The 24279-nt window shown below is 40.1% G+C and overlaps 3 protein-coding genes across 3 annotated transcripts in view; all 3 read left to right on the top strand.

Annotated features, from left to right (window-relative positions):
- The first annotated feature begins 3157 nt into the window (after window positions 1-3157).
- Window positions 3158-18521, top strand: c14h21orf91 (chromosome 14 C21orf91 homolog). Its single transcript, XM_028422265.1, has 5 exons — window positions 3158-3289; window positions 4717-4847; window positions 14226-14717; window positions 15284-15346; window positions 16170-18521. Exons 2-5 carry the CDS (start codon window positions 4721-4723, stop codon window positions 16340-16342), a joined length of 855 nt encoding a protein of 284 aa, XP_028278066.1. The 5' UTR covers window positions 3158-3289; window positions 4717-4720; the 3' UTR covers window positions 16343-18521.
- A 716-nt stretch (window positions 18522-19237) lies between these two features.
- Window positions 19238-22857, top strand: btg3 (B-cell translocation gene 3). Its single transcript, XM_028421374.1, has 5 exons — window positions 19238-19329; window positions 21196-21405; window positions 21522-21659; window positions 21993-22188; window positions 22305-22857. Exons 2-5 carry the CDS (start codon window positions 21233-21235, stop codon window positions 22500-22502), a joined length of 705 nt encoding a protein of 234 aa, XP_028277175.1. The 5' UTR covers window positions 19238-19329; window positions 21196-21232; the 3' UTR covers window positions 22503-22857.
- A 767-nt stretch (window positions 22858-23624) lies between these two features.
- cxadr (CXADR Ig-like cell adhesion molecule) overlaps window positions 23625-24279 on the top strand; it is a 33941-nt gene continuing 33286 nt past the window's right edge. The window contains exon 1 of the mRNA XM_028421882.1: window positions 23625-23779. Within this exon, the coding sequence (XP_028277683.1) occupies window positions 23728-23779 (52 nt within the window). The 5' untranslated portion in view covers window positions 23625-23727. The remainder of the gene's footprint in view (window positions 23780-24279) is intronic.

The following is a 24279-nucleotide window of genomic DNA, read 5'->3' on the forward strand; positions in this document are numbered from 1 at the left end:
AAGCAGTTGGCCCGTGGGCCGTAGTTTGGACACCCCTGTTCTAGATCATCTTGCCCAGCATGATGATGGAGACTGATCAGTAGTCAAGCCTAAATGTGCCACTCACCTTGGCTGTATACATCTAGGCAGGGACTTGTGGTAAGGATACATAACAGTATTGTCATACTAATACACATGCACACCCAGCTTGTGTAGTTTGTTTATTTGTTTTTTCACTTTTTTCTCTTTTTTCCTTTTTTCCCTTCTTTTTCTTTATGTATGTTTTGTTTGTATGTATGGTATGATTTTTTGTAAAACTGAATAAATATATAAAATAAAATAAATAAGGGATTTGAATCTCTCAGTAATAGTTGTTGAGTTAACCCTTTACTTCTGTAGGTAAAATAGGTGTTGAAATCCACCAGAATGCAGGAAATCGCTTCTACTTCATTAAAAAGTTTCTGGGGGAGGACCCCCAGAGGTGCCCCCTACCAATATTTTTACAGCTTCTAAATTCAACTTAACACATAACAGGTAATTGAGGTAATGGACCCCTTATATGATGATAAGAAGCACATGATAAACAGTACATGGAGCTGCACTGTAAACCACTGAATATACAATATGAAGAAGCCACAAGATAAAATGTTAATGGGCCAACATCATGGCGTGTCGATTTTGGTATCCACAAAAATGATTCTGTAGAAATGTATGAAATAATCATGATTTCATTATTATATGAAAATGTTAATCTATGCATGGGAAAAAGTAATGTCAGAGACTGCTAAATTGCACTTATGCTTTAATGGGTCCTGGCTTTGTTTTTTTTTTTTTTTTTTTTTTTTAAGAATATCATCTTAAAATAAATTCGGTGCTCGGGCCCTAATAAAGTACTAAAACATATTAATGGGAACAATAATACAGCTTTTGTTTAATGTCATTCAGAGTGACACACCATAGGCACCATACAACAATTACATAAATACCCTTATTTTATTGAAATATGCGAAAGGCTAAAGGCTAAATTGATTTATTTATTTTTAAATAAAATTGGTTGGAAGGTTGGCTACTAAACTACTAAACATTGGCTACTAAAATGAGTGTTTAGGGCATGAAATACTGATTTATCATTGACTCTTCTGTGAAATGAAGAATCACTGGACACCTGATGATGTGTGTGAAGTTCAGCAAAAGTCCTAAAAAACAAAACACTGTTTACCACCATAGTTCTTCGACCATCTGTCTGGACAGGCTGTGTGAATGATCAGTGAGTGTCTCACAGAAGGCACTTCCCTCCTGTCAGACGATGTGTCTGGTTGCTCCTTTGTTTGACAGGGACTTTTGATTGAGTTTGGCTGAATCACACCTGACTGCTCAGTCAGACCGACAACAAAGCCCTCATGAATTTACTGGAATGATGCAAGGTCCTTATCAGAATTTAGAAACAAGCAAAAAATGGTTCAGTAATAATCTATAGAGAAGGAACAAATCAAAGTACAATTTTCAGTAGAGTAGACCCTTATATTAATGTCAATGGCAGATCACCAGGAAGCAAAACAATCATCTAACATCAGCCAAAAATTAAGATTTTTCTTTTTTTTTGCATTGTGACTGGTTGCTGTGAGAATTGTAGACCATGCTGTGGGCTGCTTTCTCTTAGCTTTTTCCCCTCTTACATTATTTTAACCTCACAGAACTCGCTGAACAAGACTGAGTCTCTGGAGAGGCAAGGCAAGCTGCAACATGTGGAGGTAGCCTCACGGATGTGGGCACACTCAGCATTGATGAAAGATTTCTGGCTAACTAAACTATGGATGACTGCACCACTGTAATGTCACGTAAAGTAACTTAGTGAAAGACATTATAAAGGTAGATAGTTCATGTTCATGTGGGGGAAAACATTTACTGACGTTATTGTAGTGTGGGCTAAATTGTTTTTAAAGTGCTAATCATATGTGGTTTCCTGGAAGTCTGAGGACATATACTCATTCAGTGTGGTGAGGTTAAAGTCCACACTCAGGGAGAAAACATCTGTGAAGTGTGAAACATGCTCATATCACCTCTGTGCACCACCACTGTGTCAGCATATGTCCCTCCTGTTTGGAGGGACATATGTCCCTTCTGTCCTGGAGCAGCTTGGGGACATGTAAAGATTAGTTTCCTCTCTTTTGGTTGTGTATTTGCACTGTGTATAGGGGGCAACTATGGTGTGGGACACCCTGTGCACCCTGTACACCTGTACTGTGCAAACACAAAGCAGTACAGTTTTTTCTTATGCATGGTGAACACAAGAGACAGCAGGTTTGTGGCAGCTGTATTGTCGCTCTTTGGCCAGGAGATGGCGCAAATCCTTTGTAAAACTAGGCTGAAAGCTTTCTGGGATTATTACCATCACATCCCAGCACAGTCTCTAACACTGTGCTGGCAACTGACACAATGAATGAATGTGTATAAAGTTTGTCTTTTCAATTGTGATATTTGTCATAATTATTTTCAATAAGCCCCTCATTTTAGTGGTAGGAGCAGTACAGTTTAAACACGAGTTTCCCAGAGCACGAATGCCTTTAAAGCAAAAAACTGACTGAACCTAGGATTATGTGACAGTCGGACTCCAGATAAAGCATGATCGAGACCAACACTACACATTTAAAACAAGGTTAAAAACAGTTTGGTTAAATCAATGGTTAAATCCGTTAATCCCAAAAACAAACCCTATTAGGTCCTCTCGATCTTTCGCGGGAATTCCCCACGTGTGACTTCATGTGAACGAGAACAGAAACAGAAAATGATTATTCTAAAAGAGTCGTCTTCGGGTCCAAAAGGTACATTCAAGTAAGAGAACATCATTTGCCATCACTTTTTTTGAATATTTATTTTGCCATGCTAGACCCCAGACCCCTACATCTACCCATCTGATATGGAAATGTTTTGCTGCCGCCAGGAAGACTGAATGCGTTTCAATCGTAGGGGTGTACTTTCACACGCTGTTGTTGCTACAAACGCTTTGTTAAATTAACTTCTTATATTCGATCGGTTAATTTTAGTATGCAGATTGTAAAGTAATATCATTTAGTCTTTCACCCAATGATAAGGGGAAAATAGTTAAATATTTAAAATACTAGCTTGCGTGTACACCCCTCAAATGAACTAATGGCTCAGTCCGCTGAGAGGAGAGCGAGGGTTCCGTATCTTCTCTGGATTTGCCGTGACGCGCAGACTTGTCTGATGTTTGTGTGCACACCGGGGTGAAGGGGAACTGAGGTGTCCACACAAAGGGATTAGGTGTCCGAAGATAGTCTTCGCGATAAAGGTGAGTTGTCCTGAAACGCTGGTAGAGCCCTCGTTGAATACATTGCTATTTAACAGCGCCAAATAACGGTCACGAATCAGACAGAGCAGAGTAGTCCGAGGATGCCAGTGTGCTGCTAGCTTAACTTCTTGTTAGCAGGCATTTCTTTAACGTTATCAACATGGACACTCGAGTTACTGTAAACTAGCCACAAGCATTAATTCGGCAGTGATATATTTAGAGTGACGGAACAGAAACTGGTCTATGGTAAAAAGCTAAGCTACATTATACTTCCAACAGAGTGAAAAGTTCAAACGGTAGCTCTGTTGTTGCTATCAGGGGCTGTTCTTCTGAGCCACTGTGTCTATTAATGTAACATACCGTCAGCAGGATGGTAAGTGGTGTTTAATGTCAAGCTCTATGTGTAGGAGCCTGGCAGCTGTAATTAGAATGTATGTATATTTACTTCATGTTGTTAAAAACAGCAGGAAGGCAGAGTTCTTATATATGTGACTAAGAACTGTGATGTCCTTCAGGACCTGTAGCTAGTGGCATCTAAAAACAGACCGTGACAAAGTGAACCAAAGGATTTGTTACTTTAATGAATTAGGCTTTTTGTTTTGTACCCTAGAATTTGATTTCCTCAAAGGTATTAGCTATCTCAAATGCCCCTTCATAAATATAAACATAAATATTCAAGAGAAACGAAGCAAAAGTTGAATTTCTATGATCACAAAAGCAATTAAAACATCCTCGGTGCAATGAACTGTACAGTTGTATATGGTACTCTGATTAGTTTTTGGGCAATTATCTTATACAGAATATACTCTAGTTTCTTTCAATATAATACTGCTATGATACTACATTAATTACATTTTCTGTAACAGGGAAAGATTTATTCTCTGAAAGAGTTCTGCTGTAGTTTCCCAGTGTGTCAAAATGATATAACTCACTGCATCTAAAATGACTTCCTCTGCGCAACAGAAGACAAAAGCACAACAGATTGATTATGGTACCTGCTCATAGGGCGGCATAAAGATGCAAATAATAGTAATTTACTTTTAAATAATCTATGTGTAAGGGCAAACCCTTCTGTCTGTGTGCTAAATTCCATACAATGCAATTGATTGCCAAGACGCATGCTCTAGTCCCATAGGAATTACTCTTGTTGTTGTGTGGGGATGTTTTTCAGACTGTGTTTATGAACTATAGCATGTTGGCTCAGTTATTAGAACGAGGCAGTGAATTAGCTCATCTATACCCTAGAATTGGTGATTGTTGATTCAGCCCAGAATTTTCTACAACATTACAATTACGCTGCTGCATTTACAATACAAAAAATGTTCCCTTCTCTGACGCTACCAAAAAGGTATTTTTCACATGTTTTTCTGAATTTAGTCATTAGTAATGGTATGCTCTCATTCACTGGTTGTTTTTTTTCCCTGTAGCACTATGGATGAGGAGGAGCAGTTTGTAAACATTGATCTGAATGACGACAATATCTGCAGTGTCTGCAAACTAGAGACAGAAACAGGGACCTTATCTTTTTGCCACGTCTGCTTTGAACTCAGCATTGAAGGTAAGGGGCGTGGGTGGGTGTTTTTTTTTTCTTGAGGGGGGGGGGGGTCTTTTTGACTAGTTTGAGAAAAGTTATAACCACATTGTGACCTCTCTATACTCTATCCCCTCATACCTACGTGAAGAGATTATAAATTAAAATTTCCCTGGCTAGCTTCATATGCAGGCAGTCAAATGTGGATAGATCAGCACTGGTCTTAGCTGACAAAAGCCTTCAGTATTTGGTTCCCACAGTAAAACAGTTCAGCAGAAACGCCTAGGTTCTTTTTGATCATCAGCTGCAGTGATTGTGACTATAGGCTTGCTCCAGGTGTTGTAATACAGCCTTAGAGCTTTTCAGTTTGTCATCAGTTTGATGTCTCATAGGACTGCTTTCCACAACCACTTCTTTTATCCTCTCCAGGAACAACTTATAAGCTATATGTGCATGGTAATAGGCCTGTAGCACCAAAGCCCTCATTGTAGTAAGCTACTGTGATTCTCCTGTTTGATGTGCCACTCCAACTCAGGAGTATGTGTTTGAAGTTTTTTTATCTCTTAATTAATGAGTGTCCTATTTAAAGAAGAATGGAAAATCGGACGGGATTGGATATGCCTCTCATTTGGCACTCGCCTCACTGACACACAAAGGCTCTATTCTTGAGTGGTGCAGTGTGTGTTTATCTGTGCACGTGTGCATCATTGTGTACAACTTGCACAACAGCTATATACCATTCTGGAAGCTGACTAAGAGGTCCCACAGTGGTATATCATTTTGTTTGCAGCAGGAAATGCATATACACGAGAGATTAATAGCTCTACTCTGTTACGGTAGGAGGGAACAGGAGAGCGTGGGTATTGATGAATTGCTGTGTTTTGTGTGCCTTTAAAATTATGTCAGTAAGTCGTTGCAACCTTATAAATCAGCATCATCATTCAGCAAAAGAGCTACAGCCTTCGTGTTACACATATAGCAGCATATATGGATCATTTTAATGGATAATATAAACAACCAAACAACTATGTACTCGTTTACCTAAAACTAATTACAGATTCCAGGGTCACCTTTATTTTTCCTTGTTGATCTCTGACATCTACTTGATTACTGAATGTCATTAAAAGGTTCAGTTTTTCTGTGCACATTCCACAATGGCTGGGGTGTTGGCTCAGTTAGGGTGTCCTTGCATGCTCCATTTAATGTCTGAGCAAGGATGCTGTGTTCAGATAGGAAAAAGTCAGCTGGCTGGGCATTTACGTAAGTGGATCCCCAAAGCTTTTCTTTTTTCAAAATTGAGGTACTCTTGGTGGTTGTTGTGTCAGACAAGACCTCTCAGACTGCATCAGTACAGTTGTGTGCTCTTCAGGGTTTGATGTAGTATACAGTGGGGAAAAAAAGTATTTAGTCAGCCACCAATTGTGCAAGTTCTCCTATTTAAAAAGATGAGAGAGCCCTGTAATTTTCATCACAGGTATACCTCAACTATGAGAGACAAAATGAGAAACAAAAATCCAGAAAATCACATTGTAGGATTTTTAAAGAATTTATTTGCAAATTATGGTGGAAAATAAGTATTTGGTCAATAACAAAATGTCATCTCAATACTTTGTTATATACCCTTTGTTGGCAATGACAGAGGTCAAACGTTTTCTGTAAGTCTTCGCAAGGTTTTCACACACTTTTGCTGGTATTTTGGCCCATTCCTCCATGCAGATCTCCTCTAGAGCAGTAATGTTTTGGGGCTGACGCTGGGTAACACGGACTTTCAACTCCCTCCAAAGATTTTCTATGGGGTTGAGATCTGGAGACTGGCTAGGCCACTCCAGGACCTTGAAATGCTTCTTACGAAGCCACTCCTTTGTTGCCCGGGCGGTGTGTTTGGGATCATTGTCATGTTGAAAGACCCAGCCACGTTTCATCTTCAATGCCCTTGCTGATGGAAGGAGGTTTTCACTCAAAATCTCACGATACATGGCCCCATTCATTCTTTCATTTACACGGATCAGTCGTCCAGGTCCCTTTGCAGAAAAACAGCCCCAAAGCATGATGTTTCCACCCCCATGCTTCACAGTAGGTATGGTGTTCTTCGGATGCAACTCAGCATTCTTTCTCCTCCAAACACGACAAGTTGAGTTTTTACCAAAAAGTTCTATTTTGGTTTCATCTGACCATATGACATTCTCCCAATCCTCTTCTGGATCATCCAAATGCTCTCTAGCAAACTTCAAACGGGCCTGGATATGTACTGGTTTAAGCAGGGGGACACGTCTGGCACTGCAGGATTTGAGTCCCTGGCGGCGCAGTGTGTTACTGATGGTAGCTTTTGTTACTTTGGTCCCAGCTCTCCGGAGGTCATTCACTAGGTCCCCCCGTGTGGTTCTGGGATTTTTGCTCACAGTTCTGGTGATCATTTTGACCCCACGGGGTGAGATCTTGCGTGGAGCCCCAGATCGAGGGAGATTATCAGTGGTCTTGTATGTCTTCCATTTTCTAATAATTGCTCCCACAGTTGATTTCTTCACACCAAGCTGCTTACCTATTGCAGATTCAGTCTTCCCAGCCTGGTGCAGGTCTACAATTTTGTTTCTGGTGTCCTTTGACAGCTCTTTGGTCTTGGCCATAGTGGAGTTTGGAGTGTGACTGTTTGAGGTTGTGGACAGGTGTCTTTTATACTGATAACGACTCCAAACAGATGCCATTAATACAGGTAACGAGTGGAGGACAGAGGAGCCTCTTAAAGAAAAAGTTACAGGTCTGTGAGAGCCAGAAATCTTGCTTGTTTGTAGGTGACCAAATACTTCTTTTACTGAGGAATTTACCAATTAATTCATTAAAAATCCTACAATGTGATTTTCTACATTTTCTTTTCTTATTTTGTCTCTCATAGTTCAGGTATACATATGATGAAAATTACAGGCCTCTCTCATCTTTTTAAGTGGGAGAACTTGCACAATTGGTGGCTGACTAAATACTTTTTTTCCCCACTGTATGTGGCAGTGAAGTGGCTATTATACAACTGTTGTATCTGGGGGGCATGAGAGGGGGGGTTTGCAGACAAGCACGTGTTTTTGATGCAGCTGAGCATTTCATTGGTGGGAGCAGAGCTTTCCAAGCTTCATGTAGCCATTTTCGCCATGGTTGATTGGAAACAGAAGCGGAGCCATGTGCCACCTGACTGCTCATGTAGACTTAATTGCCACAGTAGCTGCTCATTCATTTTCTGCCATAGTTTGTTAAAGGAGAGAACAAAATCACTATACATACAGACAGAGTGAAAACAATATGAAGGGGAAGGAGTGGTCTTCATGTCTCATTACCCACGCTGATATACCCTCCCACAGCTTTTCTGTCCTAAATCATATCATGCCATCTCAAGGGTGAATTGGTGCTGCTGAATATTCATTGCCTTCTTACTGTGCTGGTTTTGAATATTTATTAGACACGCTTTAGAAGCGGAATTTGTTCTTTTTTCAAACCAGAGGAGGAGAAAGAGGAGTGTGTTCATGATGTATAAAAACGTCTTTAAAACAAGTTATATAATGCTTAAACTCTATGTAAAACTTTATCAACAGAATGAATAGAATCAAGTCACATATTTTTGCAGTTTTTTTCTTTGTTTCTATCACAGTTTTCTTTATCTTATGCCTAAAATTAAGCATTTGCTTGATAAATGTAATACTTACTTTCTTGAAGTTATATATATATATATATATATAAAAATATCTATTCTTCTTTTTAAATGGCTTTTATCTCTAAAAGTAAATGTACAAATTTCTGGTTTTGGTAGCTTGTGCATTGGTAGGCTTGTGGTGAAGAGATTATCAGAAGTCACAAGTCCATAGTCACGAATCCATACAACCTCTCATGATGAGTAAACTGAGGGGATGAGCAAAAGTGGGGATGCCCAGTTAAAAATGGAATTAAACGACCAGAAGAGTGAAGTAGAGAGGGGGGCAGTCCTTAATATTTTTGTCATCTTTTAAGTCAAATGTGTTCTTCTGTATATTGTATATTCAGACATTAGGCAACACAGTTACTGTTGACAGTGTTCACAGTTGTTTATAACACAGACCGTGCTTACAGTATCCAGAGGTGCAAAAGGCTGTCTGTGTCTACAGCTCTAAACACAGCTTTGAGTAGTATGAGCGTTCAGGAAGTGTAGGCTTTGTTGTAACTCCAAGTGGTTGTTTCCTGAGGAAACTGCTTTGGCCTGTGTGTGTGCTGGTCTCAACGGAAAAATACCAGATAGAAATTGTCATAGCTACTTATATTCTGCTCAGACTATGGTTGACTTGGCTTTACCGTCCTTTCTTTTCTCTTTTCTTACTGCACCATCTGAGCTGTGGACTACCCTGCCTTGAGCGTCAACACATTACAGCAGAGAACAAGGAAGCTACAGTCTTACACCAACACACCAAGAGCCACACCAGTGTATTTTCATTGTAAAAGCTGTTTCAAGCTAAAGGAGTGTATGTATTTTAGATAACTTTTCATAATTATGGACTCAGACTAATCTGACACTAACCCAACCCTCAAATGCATATGATACCAGAGATTATCAGATAGTGGTACACTAAAGGAACCAAAGCTTCCATGAGCAACTGGCCTTATTGGAGATGACAAGTTGTGCTTCTTAACACCACAGAGATCTGACAGAGGTGTAACCTTGTTTCTCACATGGATTGTTTCCTTTATTGGCCAGGTTCAGCTGAATCCTAGCACCATTCCTTTATTTGCTTACATAATGCAGATGGAATTTTAGCTGAGGCCCTGGTAATATTACCAGCTGGGTTAGGGATGAATAAACAGAAAATTCCTGCAGAGAAATGCTGTAATAAAGCAGCTGGTGCTGGTTCTAAATGCTGCTCTACAGGGGCTATTGTAGCATGCTCCTATAAACAGCTCATTTATTGTGGGTGAACCCTTAACCCTGGGGTGTATAGAAAGACCTAATTATGTTGCTGCCTGTGGTAGCAATATGATTGAACACAGTTGGAGTCCAGAGTTTTGCCGAATCTACTACATGGTCGCCCTTACTAAGCACTCTCATATAGTATACATTGGTATGAATAAATTCTCTTTTTTGAAAAGGTTGTAGTCTCTGTTATCAGTTTACTGTACATTTGTGGGCAGCAGTGGCTCAGTGGTATAGCAGGGTTGTCCAATAACCAGAAGGTTGGTGGTTCACTGTTGTGTGTCCTTGGGCAAGGCACTTTACCCGCATAGCCTCCAGTGTACTCACTGGTGTATGGCGCTCTTCGCTGAGCTACCTTAAGCAATTTCCCCATTGTGGGACTAATAAAGGTTTATAGCAAGCGCCCAGAGCAGCATAATGAAATTAGAAAAAGCATTTCAGAAGAAAGTGCATTTGATTGCTGCATGCTGAAGGATTTGCTGTGAATTGCTGAAGAGCTGAATTTATTTGAAAGGTTGCAAAAGTTGTTGAAATAGAAATTTAATAGAAGGCTGGAATTGTATGTGGAGCTGAAAAGAACAGGTTGAACAAGATCAGGAAGGAGCACATCACAGGGACAGCTCAGGCTGGCTGTTTTGGGGACAAATGGAGAGGACAAATGGAGAGGCCAGATTGAGATGGTTTGTGCATGTGCAGAGGAGGGATAGTGGTTATATTGGTAGAAGAATGGTGGCAATGGAGCTGCCAGGAAAAAGTTCCAGAGGAAGGTCAGGAGGAGATATATGGATGTGTTAAGAGAGGACATGAAGTTGGTGTGAGAGAAAAGGAAGCAGAGGACAGAGTTCAGTGAAAACAGATGACTGGCTGTGGAGCCCCCTAAAGATAACAGCTTAAAGAAGAAGACACAACATGTTGATAGCACAAGCCTGACCTTCCACTGCATAAACTGTCTGAGGCTGTAATAATACCTGAAGCTTTAAAGAAGAGGCTGTAGGATTTTAATGTGGAAAAGTAGTGAACAGCTGAGTAGTGATAAAAAGGACAGATACAATGTTTAATGCCTGATAAATAAGCAGGTAAAGATTTTTTTGTGTGTGCTTGTGTCTCTGTGGCAACACCAACCAACCAACTGCCCCTAACTGCATCTACTTCCCAAGCTCCTTTTCAGTCAGTTTTAATGGAGGTTGTGTTATGGAATATGACCTGGATGACTGAGAACCTTCACCTCTGGTTGTGTTGTTTCCAGTTGTAAAAGCTCTTAATGGAGCCGAGATGACGGTGTCCTTCTCGGCTTTCAGAATTGCACCGATAAACAGCCAATGGATTTTCCTTCAAAACGGTGTTAATAAAATAGTGGACTAGTGTCTGTCAATTGAACACAGAAGTTTAGCCTTTCCAAGTTGAATGGGTTTAAAGGGCTCCTCCTTTCACTCAATATATAAATGATTTTAGAAATTGTTGAATCATTCATCATGTTGAACTATTGAATCAATAGTTTAAATCGGTGTCACATTTGTTATTCATTGATTTCTTTACATTGCTAACAAAATCACATCATGAACAAGAAAAGCAAAAGACTTAATGATGTCTTATTTATTTGATTTGGTTACTGTCTGTATGCACGTATGTTTTCCTGTACTTTTTATTGTGTTGTGTCCTTTTTAGTGTAAATGAGTAGAGATGTGTGCGTCAGTATTTGTAAGTTGCTGTAACTTCAGGTGTGTTCCAGGCAGAAGCAGGTAGTTTAGCCGTTAAACTTGAATTTGGGAGCTTTGGTTTTCTGCAGCTATTTTTTTGAAGCACTGTGGAAGGTCTGCGGTGGTTAACAGGTGTTTTGAGTTCATGTGTCATTGAGTGCATTGGTGGGCATGTGAGCTCTATGTTAGTGTCTAAGTTGGCCTGTGCAGTTGCTGACAACACGCTCGTCTGATCTGTGCCATGTGGCTCTGTTTGACACCTTACCGCTGAAGACCTCTGCCCCACTTTCCCCCAGGACTCACTCCTACCCGACACATCCTGTGAAGTGTGTCAAGGATTGAATGTCTTTGACGAGCACATATGCTGGTCAGAGCGAAACTGTAGACCTGGTAGCCACACGATGTTTTAGTTTATTCCATCTAGATATCAAACACTTTCTACATGTATATCTATCAACAGCACAAACATAGCTGAGAATCTTTGGGAGTGCTTTCTATCCATAGTGGAGAGCACAAGATTGATTCTGTGTCTGAGTTAAATTTGGACAAAAAACAGCAACCACAAAATAGAGGGCAGGGCTAGATGAAACATTGGTCCTCTGTAATTTCGTGCTGCTCCACTTTTTGATTCTTGCATTTTTATATGTTCCTCTTGACAAAAACCTTCAGATTTGACATAAATTAAGCATATTTTTTTACACCAGAAGTTCAGCCACCTGCCGCTCGATCTTTGTTTTGACTGAGAATCTGCCTCTCCTCAACAATGATTAAAATGTTTGCCCAAGCTTTGTCTTATTAGTTAGACATGACCTCACATGAGAGCAGAAAAAACAACTTCATTTGTCATCTGCAGTGTTGTATCACAGCTGAAGAATTTTGACTCGCCGTTGCATGTGTAGTAGTCGTCTGTGTTTCTGTGCAAATGTGTGCAACCATGAAAGACAGTAGTCCTAAGCAGCTTAGCTGAAGTGAAGCCTTTGGCTGGTTGTGTGCTGCCCTGCTTGTGGGCCAATGATTTTTCTGCTAGGCAAGTGGTAGTCAGTGTGTTTTTGTCATGGTCAAGCCCTAAGACTGATCAGATTCTGACATGGCTGTTAGGGTGGTAGAAACATTCTGCAGCTCTTAGTAAAGTTCTAGAGGTTCATTGACCTTTAAGGCAGAATAGGCACACTCATACCTTTTATATAAAGTGATTCCCTCAAAAGACTAATCCATTGTAAAGATTTGTGTTTAAGTCCAAGCACATAGGCACAGAAGCTAAAAATAGATTTCTGCACACAGTTGTGTAATGGTATAAAACCCTCCTATGCACTGAAGCATACAAGAGCCATTAATGCTAATTGTACTAAATTAGGGTCTGTTTCAATCTTCAAGGTTGAAGGATGAAAGAAAGATGTGAAGGGAATGACACAGAACCATGTCGTCCAACATCTTTGTACTTAAAGCAGCTTCATCACTTCATGTAAATTATTTATGTGTCTACGAAACTTTCAGACATAACTGAAAGATCAGTCAGCATATGTTATAACTGGTTCACCCAGCAAAGTTAAAGGGATGCTTGTAAGATGTATTGCCTGTGGCCACAATTGTTGAAGACAATTGCAGCTTGTTTTTGTTTTCTTACCAATCAGCTATTGAAGCTTCCTTTCCTCTCGCCAGTTTTGCCAGTAAAATTTAGTTAGTAATTTTAGCACAGGGCCTCTCCTAACTTTCTCAGTAAGCTACTGCCAAACTGGAACCTTTGAGACTGCAACAAAGAAATGAATTGTTTTTTTCAAGTATGTACAGTCAGTGTTGTGTGTGTGTGTGTGTGTGTAGCCTTGCACCCTCAAACACTAAACATGAGCCTTGTGTGTGTTGCTTTCTTGTGAGGTAAACCAGCCTATGTGAGCTCTTAAAGCTGCTGTATATGAACAGCAGTGACTAATCTTCTCACCGAAGGCTCCACGTCTGTCTGCTGAGAAATGTAGGCCGTGAGAAGAAGGCAGTCACAAAACCATCTGTGCAGCACATGCATGCTATCTCATACACGTACCTGCACACACAGTTTTCACTCTGATTGTCTTTCACCTTCAGCTTCCCTTTGTTTATGGAACTCTGGCCCATTTTACTCAGAGGGTATTTTAATTCTGTTCTACTTATTAGGTGTTAATTTCAGTGCGCTGTCACAGTTAGTTACAGTGTGACCTGTTTTGACTGAACCCAGGAAGCATTTTTTTTTTACTAAAGGTACGTTCAAGTCTTAATGATATAAGAGTAAACGAGTACCAAAGAAGTTTATTGTCCTTATCACTGAAATGTTTTGCTTCTGGGACATCAACACGGCATGTATGGACGACCATATTATTTGCATCTTTTGTGTTGTGTACAGGTGTATATATAAGGAATTATTGTAAATGACTTTCAGTCTCATGTGGACTGAGGCCACATTCCTCTCATCAGATGCTCAGTAAAATGTTTCTAAATATGCTTTTTATTTGCATTGAGACTGTGTTAATCTGTTATCCCTGCTATCTCAACGCTCTACTGGCTAATCCACTGCACACTAAGCAGCTTTCACAGAGAGATCGGGATAGGTCAATCTGCCTGTTTCGGCTTGCTTTCATACCAGTTTACTTTTTATTTGCTCTGGCAGGTTTAGCAGGTTACTACTCTCTTTCTCACCAACTGTAGACATTTTATGTCTTTTCTGAATTCACTGTATTTTTAATTTTACAATATTGCCTGTGAGGCACCAGCTTGTATTTGTATTTGTCTTATTGACTCACTGTTTCGTCCTTGTGAATACAGGTGTCTCCTCTGCCACCTTGTTGCACTCAAAGTCCCTGCGGGGCCACAGAGACTGCTTTGAGAAATGTCACCTCATTGCCAACCAGAAGCTGTCACGCTCCAAGGTCTCCCGAAGTGCCTACGAGGGCATGAAACTGGCCCTCAGCCAAAAACTGAACCGCATCATCCAATATGCCCAGAACAAAGACTCCGTTTCCTCCAGTGGCTCCACTAGACGGGGGGCCAAGCTTCTTTGTTACAGCCAGCAGAGTGAGCGCAAGCTGCTACCCCAGTCAGATGCCCAGGTGCCCCGCTATGCACCCCGCTGGGATATGGGCAAAACAACAGGGTTGCCTGATTACACGATGGGGATGCTGGAGTGCCACACAGCAGAGGAGCTGGGGCTGCTGCAGCAGCCACAATCTGACGTTTGGTCCAGTAATGACAGGAAAAGCCGGCACAGCCAGAACCATTCTTCAGGAGGACAGGCGCAGGGCCACAGCAGAGATGAATGTGAGCTCTGATATTAGACTCTCTTTTTCCACCCACAACTTTGGTAAACTTTTTTTGCCAGTGTGTAACTGTAGTAGTGATACAAAGTTTGCCTTTTTCCTTTCCAGAAGAATGAACAGTGTAAACAATATGAACAGCAGTGCTCATCTGCCTCTCTTCTGCCTTCTCTATCTTGTTCATTCTGAGATTTTAAAAACCTCACAGCACACCAGACCAGGAGACACTTTTTTACTCTGTCCTTCATCTCCTTCTTTGCTATGATCTCTCCGGAGAAAAGTTAATTTCACTATAACCTCGAGATAGACTGTGTCCTTGGCTTTCTCATGTCTCGTCTCCACTAAAGCTGCTTATGTCTGCAGATCCTGCAGGAATATGGGAGAGCTTTTTTAAGCCCTCATTTAAAATTCAGTGCTCTTAAATGAGCAACAACAGGGTATTCACAGGCACACCATTTATTCTGTGCATCTCTACATATCTCTGTATATAGTAAGAATATGTACGAATTAGTAGCTAAATGACAAACTGATTCTGTACCTCACATACTAATACAGTTTATTTTCTTTTAGTGACTAAAATGAGTGTGGATGAGCTCCATCAGCTGAATGCCCAGCTACTGCTACAGATTCAAAGTAAGTGGTTATTAGTTGCAATCTTTAACTAAATGTTTAGCACTCAGCCTTGAATATTTTACATAAAACATTTTTGTCAGCTTCAATATATGTAATGAGATTTTGGTTGTATACATTAACTGAGTGTACCCAGTCTGTGTGAGCTCACAAGAGTCAGAACATAAGACTTAATAAAGTAAAAGCCAATGTGGACTGGAAGGCTTCCAGTCAACACATCACGTCTTTCCATGTGACCAGCGACATTGAATGGCACACTGTGCAGCACTCCCTCACGAACTGTCTGTTCACACCATTCATTATCTGTTAGAGCTATTGTTTGTCACACACACACTGCAGCAGCTAAACAACAAGTATCTTTACATTTGTTCATGACGAAGGTCAAGCACCCCCTGTACCATGGATAACACATTGCATAGGCATCATTGTGAGCGCTTGGCACACTCTGGTTTAGTTGACAATTAGCCATTGATAACACCGATAACTATTTTAAGAAACACCCTTGATATTTCATCATTCAGTCTTCAGTGCATGAGTGTAGTCGTCATTCACCATTCGGATGCATATTTATTCACCCTTCATGAGCCATAACGTCCACATGCAATTTTTTCATTGATTCAGTCAAAACAGGTTATTGCTCATCCAAAATCATTTGGAAGGCCACACATACTCATGCATTGTATGATGATGTACAGTTCTTTTCATTTTGGTGTGTTGTCAACCTTTTGACAAGTGTGTTTATTGGCTGCATTATGTTTGTTTCTCCCTGTTACAAGTTGACCTTGTGTGTGAAGGACAGTGCTGATTCCTCCTTTCCTCCTTACAGAGGTCTTCGAGGAGCTGACGGCTGCTGTGCAGGAGAAAGACTCACTTGCATCAGAGCTGCATGTGCGTCACATTGCCATTGAGCAGCTTTTCAAGAATTGTGCCAAGCTGCCCTGGCTGCACATTAGCAGGGCCGGGGTCAAGGCCAGTAGCAGTGGTGGACCTGTGGAGTGAAGTGCTGCAAGGCAGCAGCAGGCAGGAAAGGGTTTCTGTCTCTGCTGCAGAGAAGGAGAAGAAGAACGCTTCAGCACGCAGGATTCCGCAAGGCTGAAAACAAACACCTTAATGTATACTGAGTGACTTTTACAACACTTTGGTGACATTTTTCGCTCTGCATTAGAGCTGCATAAAGGCCTGAGATGACATGATCTCCATTTTGCTGGTTGCAGCGATGATGCAAGGATTAATGGTGGTTTGCAATTAAATTGCTAGTCTGGTATGTGACCTGAATTAATCCCAATCCAGGCTGCATGTAAATACCAGGTGCAAAGGGGCACAGAGGTTTGTGGCATTGGAACTGGATGAGGATGTGTTCCCAATGGACTAAAATGGACAATTTCTGGATGTTGGTTCTCTTTAATTTTGATTACATTGCTCTCACATATTTCAGTTTTTATTGTTCTATTGCATTTGTTGCAGATGCAGTTCCAATCATGGATATTTAAATATGGGTGTTAGCACAGTTAAATGCTCCTACATAATTTATCTGATGCTTTTCTGTAGCATGTGATAAGATACAGTACTTCATAAGGTATAAAACAGATCATGCCCCTCAGATTTATAACATTAGCCACGACCAATAAAAGGGTTTCATTTTTGTCCCAGTGAGTTTGTTCAGCTGCATGCTGACATTCTTATGGCTTAAAATCCTGAGTTTGTAACTTGCCTTCAAATTTGACAGTTGACAGCATGATAGTTTGTGATACTTTGTAAATGATATACATTTAATAGAAGTGTAAAAGTCCTGGGGAAATCAGTGTAAAGTATAAAGCCTTTCACACATGTTAAAAGTACAAAAGCATCACTACTACAAAGACAACTCAACAATCATTGGAAGTGTAAGTGTTGAACTCCTTATACTGGCTGTGGATGTTTTTGTTTGTAGTGATGTTGATTATTTTGGGAGTGTCCCAGAACATAGCTAGTGGAAATACGTTATTATACACTTAAAGTGACAGATATTTAATTTTAAATTCAGCCTCTAGGTTTCTGGTAAAGACTATTGCTGATGAGATTTACAAAACTGTTGTCAGTTGTATAGTTGCTGAGCACAAGTATTATGAAGAAATATACACAGAATCAGCACTGTCAGAAGAGGAACTATTGAAACACAACTTAAGCTGCCAAACCAAAGTCTGTATTTGTTTGTTTGTAAATGAACTACAAGTATTTGAATTAGATATTGTTAGCAATTGAAGATGCAATACCAAATTACTTTTAAAATGTAGGCCTCATACTGAACAGTCCTCTAAACACAGTGAAATTTAGTCTAAAGTGTACACAATGTATGCTTTATGATTTATTTGTCCTTCATGTTCAGTGTTTGTTGCCCTCTCTCATATTGATGCATGAGAGGTGAGTTGATGTCATAGCAATACAAACAGGATAGATTAGTCGACTGTGCCTGTGGAGGTCCCTAACGTTTGGTTAAAGATAGGTGGTAGGGATGGTACAGTTTTGGTTACCACTTTATTCAGGAACCCTATGCAAGAAAGAAACAAGTAGATCAGAAGCCTTATCAAGTAGAAAATATCTAAGAGAATATTGGTTATCTCAGTTTTACTCCAAGGAGATCACAGAAATAGTTGAGTATAATAAATTGGGGAAGACAAGGTGATTATCAGATTGATGTCTATAAAAACTCAGCATTGTTGGTGTATCTCTCTTGCTTTCTCTTTGTAAGAGATTTGATGTTCACCCTTTTTAAGGGTGTAAAGAAAGATTTTAGCTCCATTTTGGTTTTATTTGAACAGTTTGGATCTGTGTGCTTGTATTTACAAGAATGCAAAATTAAGTTTTTTTTATGTGTGTTTTAATTATGAATGCCGTGTTTTTGTTTTTTTTGTATACAGTGGAAACATGCCTGAGCCCATGCCTCTGCTTAGGCTGCCTGTTTGTGGTTATCTGATTTTGCCTGTGTCATTATCTTTTACTGGACATGTAAACACTTGTTACACTTTTAGACTTTACTCTTCTTCATTTGTTTTTATTTTTAGTGAGCCTGCATCTGTGGTGTTTGGTGTCCTACATCCTATTTATCATATGTGTGTTCATGGACCTTTATGCGCTGTGTGATTTGTGCTGAAATGACAGTTTTTTTCTCATTTTATAAAATAAAACTATTTTTACTACATACTGACTGCTGGAGGGGCTAACATTGGTAAAGCTGTTGGTATTGGTGGTGTGCTTGGTTAATTATATTATATATGTTTTTCACAGAATAGAGGCAGCTGCTGCATTTCTTTTCTCGTCAGAAAAATTCAGTTTTCAGATGGCATAAACAATAGCAGTATTTTTGTACATAGAGATTTGGCGCCTCTTAGTGGACAAAATGAGTAAGTTAAAAATGAACTGTTGTCATATCCGGGATCTATGCCCGTTGATTGTGTTATGGTAAACATGACAAAAACTCTATTAATTGCGATCGGATTTTAAACAATCAATATCAGTATTTGTTAATAATCAGTTAATTGCTAATATTGTAATATTAACAGATGTGATTAAGATTAGATTTCATGCTGCTACAGGCCAAAACGAAGCATAATCATAACAGTACAGAGTACATCATATGTGTTACATGTCCTGACATTAAATATGTACAAAATGCCCATAACTTTATAGTGAAAATACCGTATGTATTTGTAAAATTGCAATTTTTTTCAAGATGTATGATAAATTACGTCATTGTTGCCATCACGTGAAAAAAACGCGTGTATGACGCCGTGAGTCATAACAGTAATAAGTGACTCATCATTGACAGGCATATGGTCAACCAATGAATGAGCTGTGTTAGCCAGCTTGGAACCAATGAAATTGTTGTGTGGGCGGGGATTTCTTTGTAAAGGGCGGGGCCAGTGGACGACGCTCACGGGTGCTTCTATTGCCAACTTCTACCAGCCATTGATTTTTATCCCAGACACGGAGGGAGAATACAAGTCCAGGTAAGACGAGCTGTTTACATTATCGTGTATGATTATATTATTAAAATTCCTCCAATATATCAGTATGAACTCTTGACAACCGTTGCGTTTTTTTTAAAAAAAGCTGCTATGTTTTTTAGCAGCATGAGGCTGTTAGCATTAATTTAGCGCGTTAGATGAGTAGCTAATGCTAATAGCCTCACGGGGAATAATACCAAACGTTAGTAAGCATTCACCACGAGGATGGAATTACCCAGTAAGCTTTATTATTCATCAGAGTAACCCGAGCTAAGCTTCTGCTTTCTAAATACTTCCGAGGGGATTGATGTATTATCGTGTGCCATCGTTAGCTCAACTTGAAAGCTCACTGCGTATGTTCGCCCATGTTGTGGATAACCGGAATATGTCATAGCCCACCATAGCCCGCCTTTCTGGGACACCGCTATCGTTAGTCCGTTAACTTAAGCAGATCACATCAAAAAGCAAATCAAACCTTTGCAGGGCTGATTTAGGCTTGTGCAAAATCGTATCGTGTGCAATTAATCGTCAGAAAAACTGTAATCGATTAATATTTGCCACTTATCGATTACGGCGATTAGTGCCTCGTCATGATGACGCATTTTTGTGTGCGGCGTAGTCTCACCATCACCCGCGCACATGTGAGCCCACAATAACAATAAAAAGACAGTGGTGTTCAGTTAAATAATGCGGAGCAGCACGTTTCTAACATAAGTTCAACGTCTGTCACCATAAGCCCGAGCACGAAGAAAGCGCAACGAGGACACAACACTACACTACAGCTGTATATAGTGCCGCGACATGCATTAGGTGACGCGTGTAGCGTTGGTTGTTGCCATAGTAACTGAATTTTTGCTCGTATCAAAGGAATAAACTCCGATCTTTATTTACGGACTCCATAGCAACATAGGAAACATTACAACAGCGAAGTCTCCTCCAGCAGATATTGGAAAGAATCCCACTCAGCCGAGAATCCGCGATACGTTTAGTCATTGTGCTCCTTACGACCAAACGAAGCGCTGGAAGAACGTAATGTAGGTTGATTTGCACAGACACACATTTAAATGTGAAATTGTCCGGTTTGTTTGTTTGTTTGTTTTTTCTGCTGCTGTTCTACAGTCTGAGTGAAAACATGCACTAGTGTGGGACATATTCCAGTCACAGGTTCATTTGCGCAGACACATTTTTTAACTTGAAATAATCACTGATGTGACTTTTCTGAACTTTGTTTGTCTATTTGTCTGTTTAATTTTAATGTTGACATGCTTTGTGACCTTAAGATAAAAACATTTGAAGGACAAAGTTACTTTAAATGTTTGCTTCATTATTATTTTGAAGCAGTTTGTGCCTCAATATTATCAATACATATTTCCATGGCTGGTTGGTGCCTACTCACCAGCTTAGCCTGTTGTGAATGAAGTAGTTAACTTGACTGATGATTTGTCGGTATCATGCTAGAACACTGTGTCAATTTAGAGTCAAAAACATGTAAGTGCAACTGTCATCAATTAATCGTCAAATTAATCGTTATCGGCTAAATGCCACAATTAATCGTGATTAATTTTTTTGCCAATATCACCCAACCCTAGGCTGATTTGGTTATCTATCGCTATTAAATAGAAATCTTGTTTTCGTGGACTTATAACAATTGTTATCACAGTCATCAATGTTAAAATAAAAAAAAAAACATTAAATAAAATCAACACACTCTAAGTTTTTAAAAGGGAAATTACGTTTTAAATATAATATAGGTTAATATATCAGAACTTTTCTTAATCTGGTTTTAATATGTTTGGACGGGTTTGTTGTGCATGTGTCCATGACAATGCTTTCACAAAAAGACTCAAACTAACATTTATTTTTTTACAGATCAAGCTGACCAAGCGTAATGAAACACGTGTGAAATATGAGGAGAGAGATTGCTGCAGTGGTCTTCTTCCTGAAAAGGCATTTGAAAAGGGGAGAGAAGTTGGAATCGGACAAGATCGAGCTGTTTGCTGAGAGGCTGGCTGTTGCGCTGCAGGAGAAGTTCAAAGGACACTGGTACCCTGAGAACCCCAGCAAAGGACAGGCATACAGGTGCTCTTTATTTTAATGATATGTAGACTAAATGCTTCTGGAGTCGATGCTATACCAAAACATTTCAACAGGAACCCTCTGTCTGCTTGAGCTGAAATCAGTTTTTGGTTTTGCAGGTGCATCCGAGTGAATAGTTTTCACAGGCAGGATCCAGAGCTCCTTCGGGCCTGCCAGGAGAGTGGGCTTCTGTACAGTGACCTGGGACTGCCGCTTGAGCTCACACTGTGGGTAGATCCTGGAGAGGTTTGTTGCAGGTGAGACTGTTTGCAAAAAATGTGACATACCATTGCACTAACAATGTTCAACATTGCAATTTTTATCAGTGTATTTGTTGCATATAGGAACTAGATACAGTCACAGAGGGGAACGTATATGTAGCAATCCTGTTTTAAATTCTACTAGAACATCGATTTACCTGATACAGGTGCTGCTGTGTTGTGCTTGTTCACCCTCTTTCATTTTTACTAGTGTATTTGGTGTGGAGTGGTAGTCATGTGCTCATTAGAATAATTCCTCCCAGCTGTGTTTGGCCTAATTTTAAGGCCTATTGATTTTTTTTTTTGCCCGTGTCTTTTTCTAATGGCCAGGTATGGGGAACAAAATCCTTGCTTCTCAGTGGCTAATTTCTCTAGTGATGAGAAGAAGAAGAACGACAAAGATGTCGCAAAGAAGGTGACCAGTGCTCTTGAGAGGGTGACGTCAGACTACCACTCGGGGTCTTCTGATGAGGAGAGCACACGGTCTTCTCCTCTCACCATCCCCAACTATCGCTCTTCTTACCAGGTATTGTATTCCAGAATTTCTGTGTGCCAGGACAATCGGAATGCTTTTCCCTGCTTTTATATTGGGCTATAAGCTGAGGGCAACTTTTTAAAATGAACTTTTTTGCTTTTTTTAAGACGTTGAATCCAGCAGCTCCCACGTGGCATCCCAAAAAGATGGTACCAGGGAAAAGTCACGTCCTTCCACGGCCTCATTATGGCTACAAACCTCACAGCAGAGCCCCTCATGCATTCAGGAATACTCTGTGGGTCCCCCCTGTGTATAGAGGAGGACCTGGTCACTGGGACACAAACCAAAATATGGCACATTGTTAAGTTAGACATCATTGTGCATTTGTCACACTGGACATCAAACCTGCAGACAACTTTAAGATGAATGACCAATGTTTTTTAAATATGAAATTTTTATAGGCAATTGTTTTTGACAAACGTCTTTTTGCACTTTAGACTATTTGTTATAGTTTCAGTAAATCACTTGTATTGAATTAGATATTGGAATTGGAATTCTACACATGTAGTCTTGAAGTACTGTATTTTTACTATGGGAGATGTTCATATATGGCACCTACTGTCCTTTGTGATAAATTGTTTTATTTATTCATAGTGAAGAATTGTCAGATATGTAGACTTAAGATAATGGAATTTTATTAAACATTTGAAAGCATCACAACGTTTTGTTGTTTTGGCATTTACTGAGTAAAAGTACTCAAGTGAAATGGTGTGTTTTCCCCTTTGACAACTGCCAGTTACTGTAATCTTAAATATGTTTTTTGGCATAACCTGGCACCACAAATGGAATCTGAGTCCCATCTATTGGTGGTTTTGCAGTTGGTTAGTTATTACTATGAGCAGGTGTTTTTAATTTTGGGTGAAGAGACTCTTTCAGGCTCCACATTAACATGGTGTAATAAGTATTGTCTGTGGTTGGCATCTGTTCACATATGTAAAGGCTGTAATGGTGACATCACCTACAGGGAGGTCCTCTGGAGAGACATAGTACTGAGTTCAAGGACACAGAACCATCCAGAGCATTAGTTAATATGCAAGGAGGATGCCTTTATCATTTAACCAAACCGGTGTGAGGAAATAATGCTTGTGTTGGACTCCCAGTGTGGGAACTTTGTATGCCTGGGTGAGTCTTTATAATATAGATATGGCAAAGATTGACAATAAACATGCATTGTATGAAAAATTAAATTAAATTTTACATCAAAAATCAAACGAACATTGTGAAGACAAAGTTATAAAGTAATTCTTAATTGTAAACATCGGAGCCTTTCCTCCATAAACCCTGCTGATGCAGCGGGTTGCTGCCAGCAGAGGGCGTCGTTGGATGAAGAATAAAAAAACCCGTCCTATCACGTGACAGCCTGCGGCGCGCTCCGCTGTGCACCTGCACAGAGCGGAGGAGGAGGCGGAGTAGGAGGCGGAGTAGAGTTTGGATGCTTCGGCGGAGCTGCGCTGCTGCTTCTCACTCGAATCCAGCATAAGTTCTGCGACCAAGTTTCACTGCGGAAGTGCTGGAATAACTGGGACAGACATGGAGCTTTGGACGGCCCGGTTCTGCTGCGCACTGCTGGGTCTCGTTGCAGGTAAGTTTCCCGATGGACGTCAGGCCACTTTGGTTCCGACGTTTTGTGTTTTTTCGTTAAAACGGCAGCGAGCAGTCTCCCCGAGTGGTCAGTCGTTAGCCATTGATGTTAACATGGAAACTTGCCTTTCCGACGACTTAACAGTGCGGTTAACTTTAGGTAATGTTTCATTACTTCAACTCGGTGCTTATTATTATCTGTCTGTGCCTAAAAATCCAATGAAACATTCCGACACAAGATGAGTTTAGTTCGCTAGCACCAAAGAGCACGCGCGATGTGGGAGCTCGTTTAAATTAGTAAAACTACAGCAAAGTTAGCTCATCTGTAAATTAATTCATTTGAATAATTAAAAATCCAAATCCAAAAAGAAACAGTAACATATAAAGATGGCTAACGATTCCATGTGTTTTTATACATTTCATCTAAACACCCCCAAATGACTCCTGTAGCTTGGTTTACTTTTCTCATCATCTAACCTGTGTTGAGGCTAATTTTCATAC

Source organism: Parambassis ranga, chromosome 14 (genome assembly GCF_900634625.1).
Source record: "Parambassis ranga chromosome 14, fParRan2.1, whole genome shotgun sequence".
NCBI classification, from domain to species: domain Eukaryota; kingdom Metazoa; phylum Chordata; class Actinopteri; family Ambassidae; genus Parambassis; species Parambassis ranga.

What these genes read in the sequence shown, in the direction of transcription:
- c14h21orf91 (XM_028422265.1), top strand. Translation starts at nt 4,721, where the DNA reads ATGGATGAGGAGGAGCAGTTTGTAAACATTGATCTGAATGACGACAAT. An exon ending in CTTTGAACTCAGCATTGAAG is followed by an intron (nt 4,848 to 14,225) that starts GTAAGGGGCGTG and finishes TTGTGAATACAG; the next exon opens with GTGTCTCCTCTGCCACCTTG. An exon ending in GCTACTGCTACAGATTCAAA is followed by an intron (nt 15,347 to 16,169) that starts GTAAGTGGTTAT and finishes TCCTCCTTACAG; the next exon opens with AGGTCTTCGAGGAGCTGACG.
- btg3 (XM_028421374.1), top strand. Translation starts at nt 21,233, where the DNA reads ATGAGGAGAGAGATTGCTGCAGTGGTCTTCTTCCTGAAAAGGCATTTG. An exon ending in CCTGGAGAGGTTTGTTGCAG is followed by an intron (nt 21,660 to 21,992) that starts GTGAGACTGTTT and finishes TCTAATGGCCAG; the next exon opens with GTATGGGGAACAAAATCCTT. An exon ending in ACTATCGCTCTTCTTACCAG is followed by an intron (nt 22,189 to 22,304) that starts GTATTGTATTCC and finishes GCTTTTTTTAAG; the next exon opens with ACGTTGAATCCAGCAGCTCC.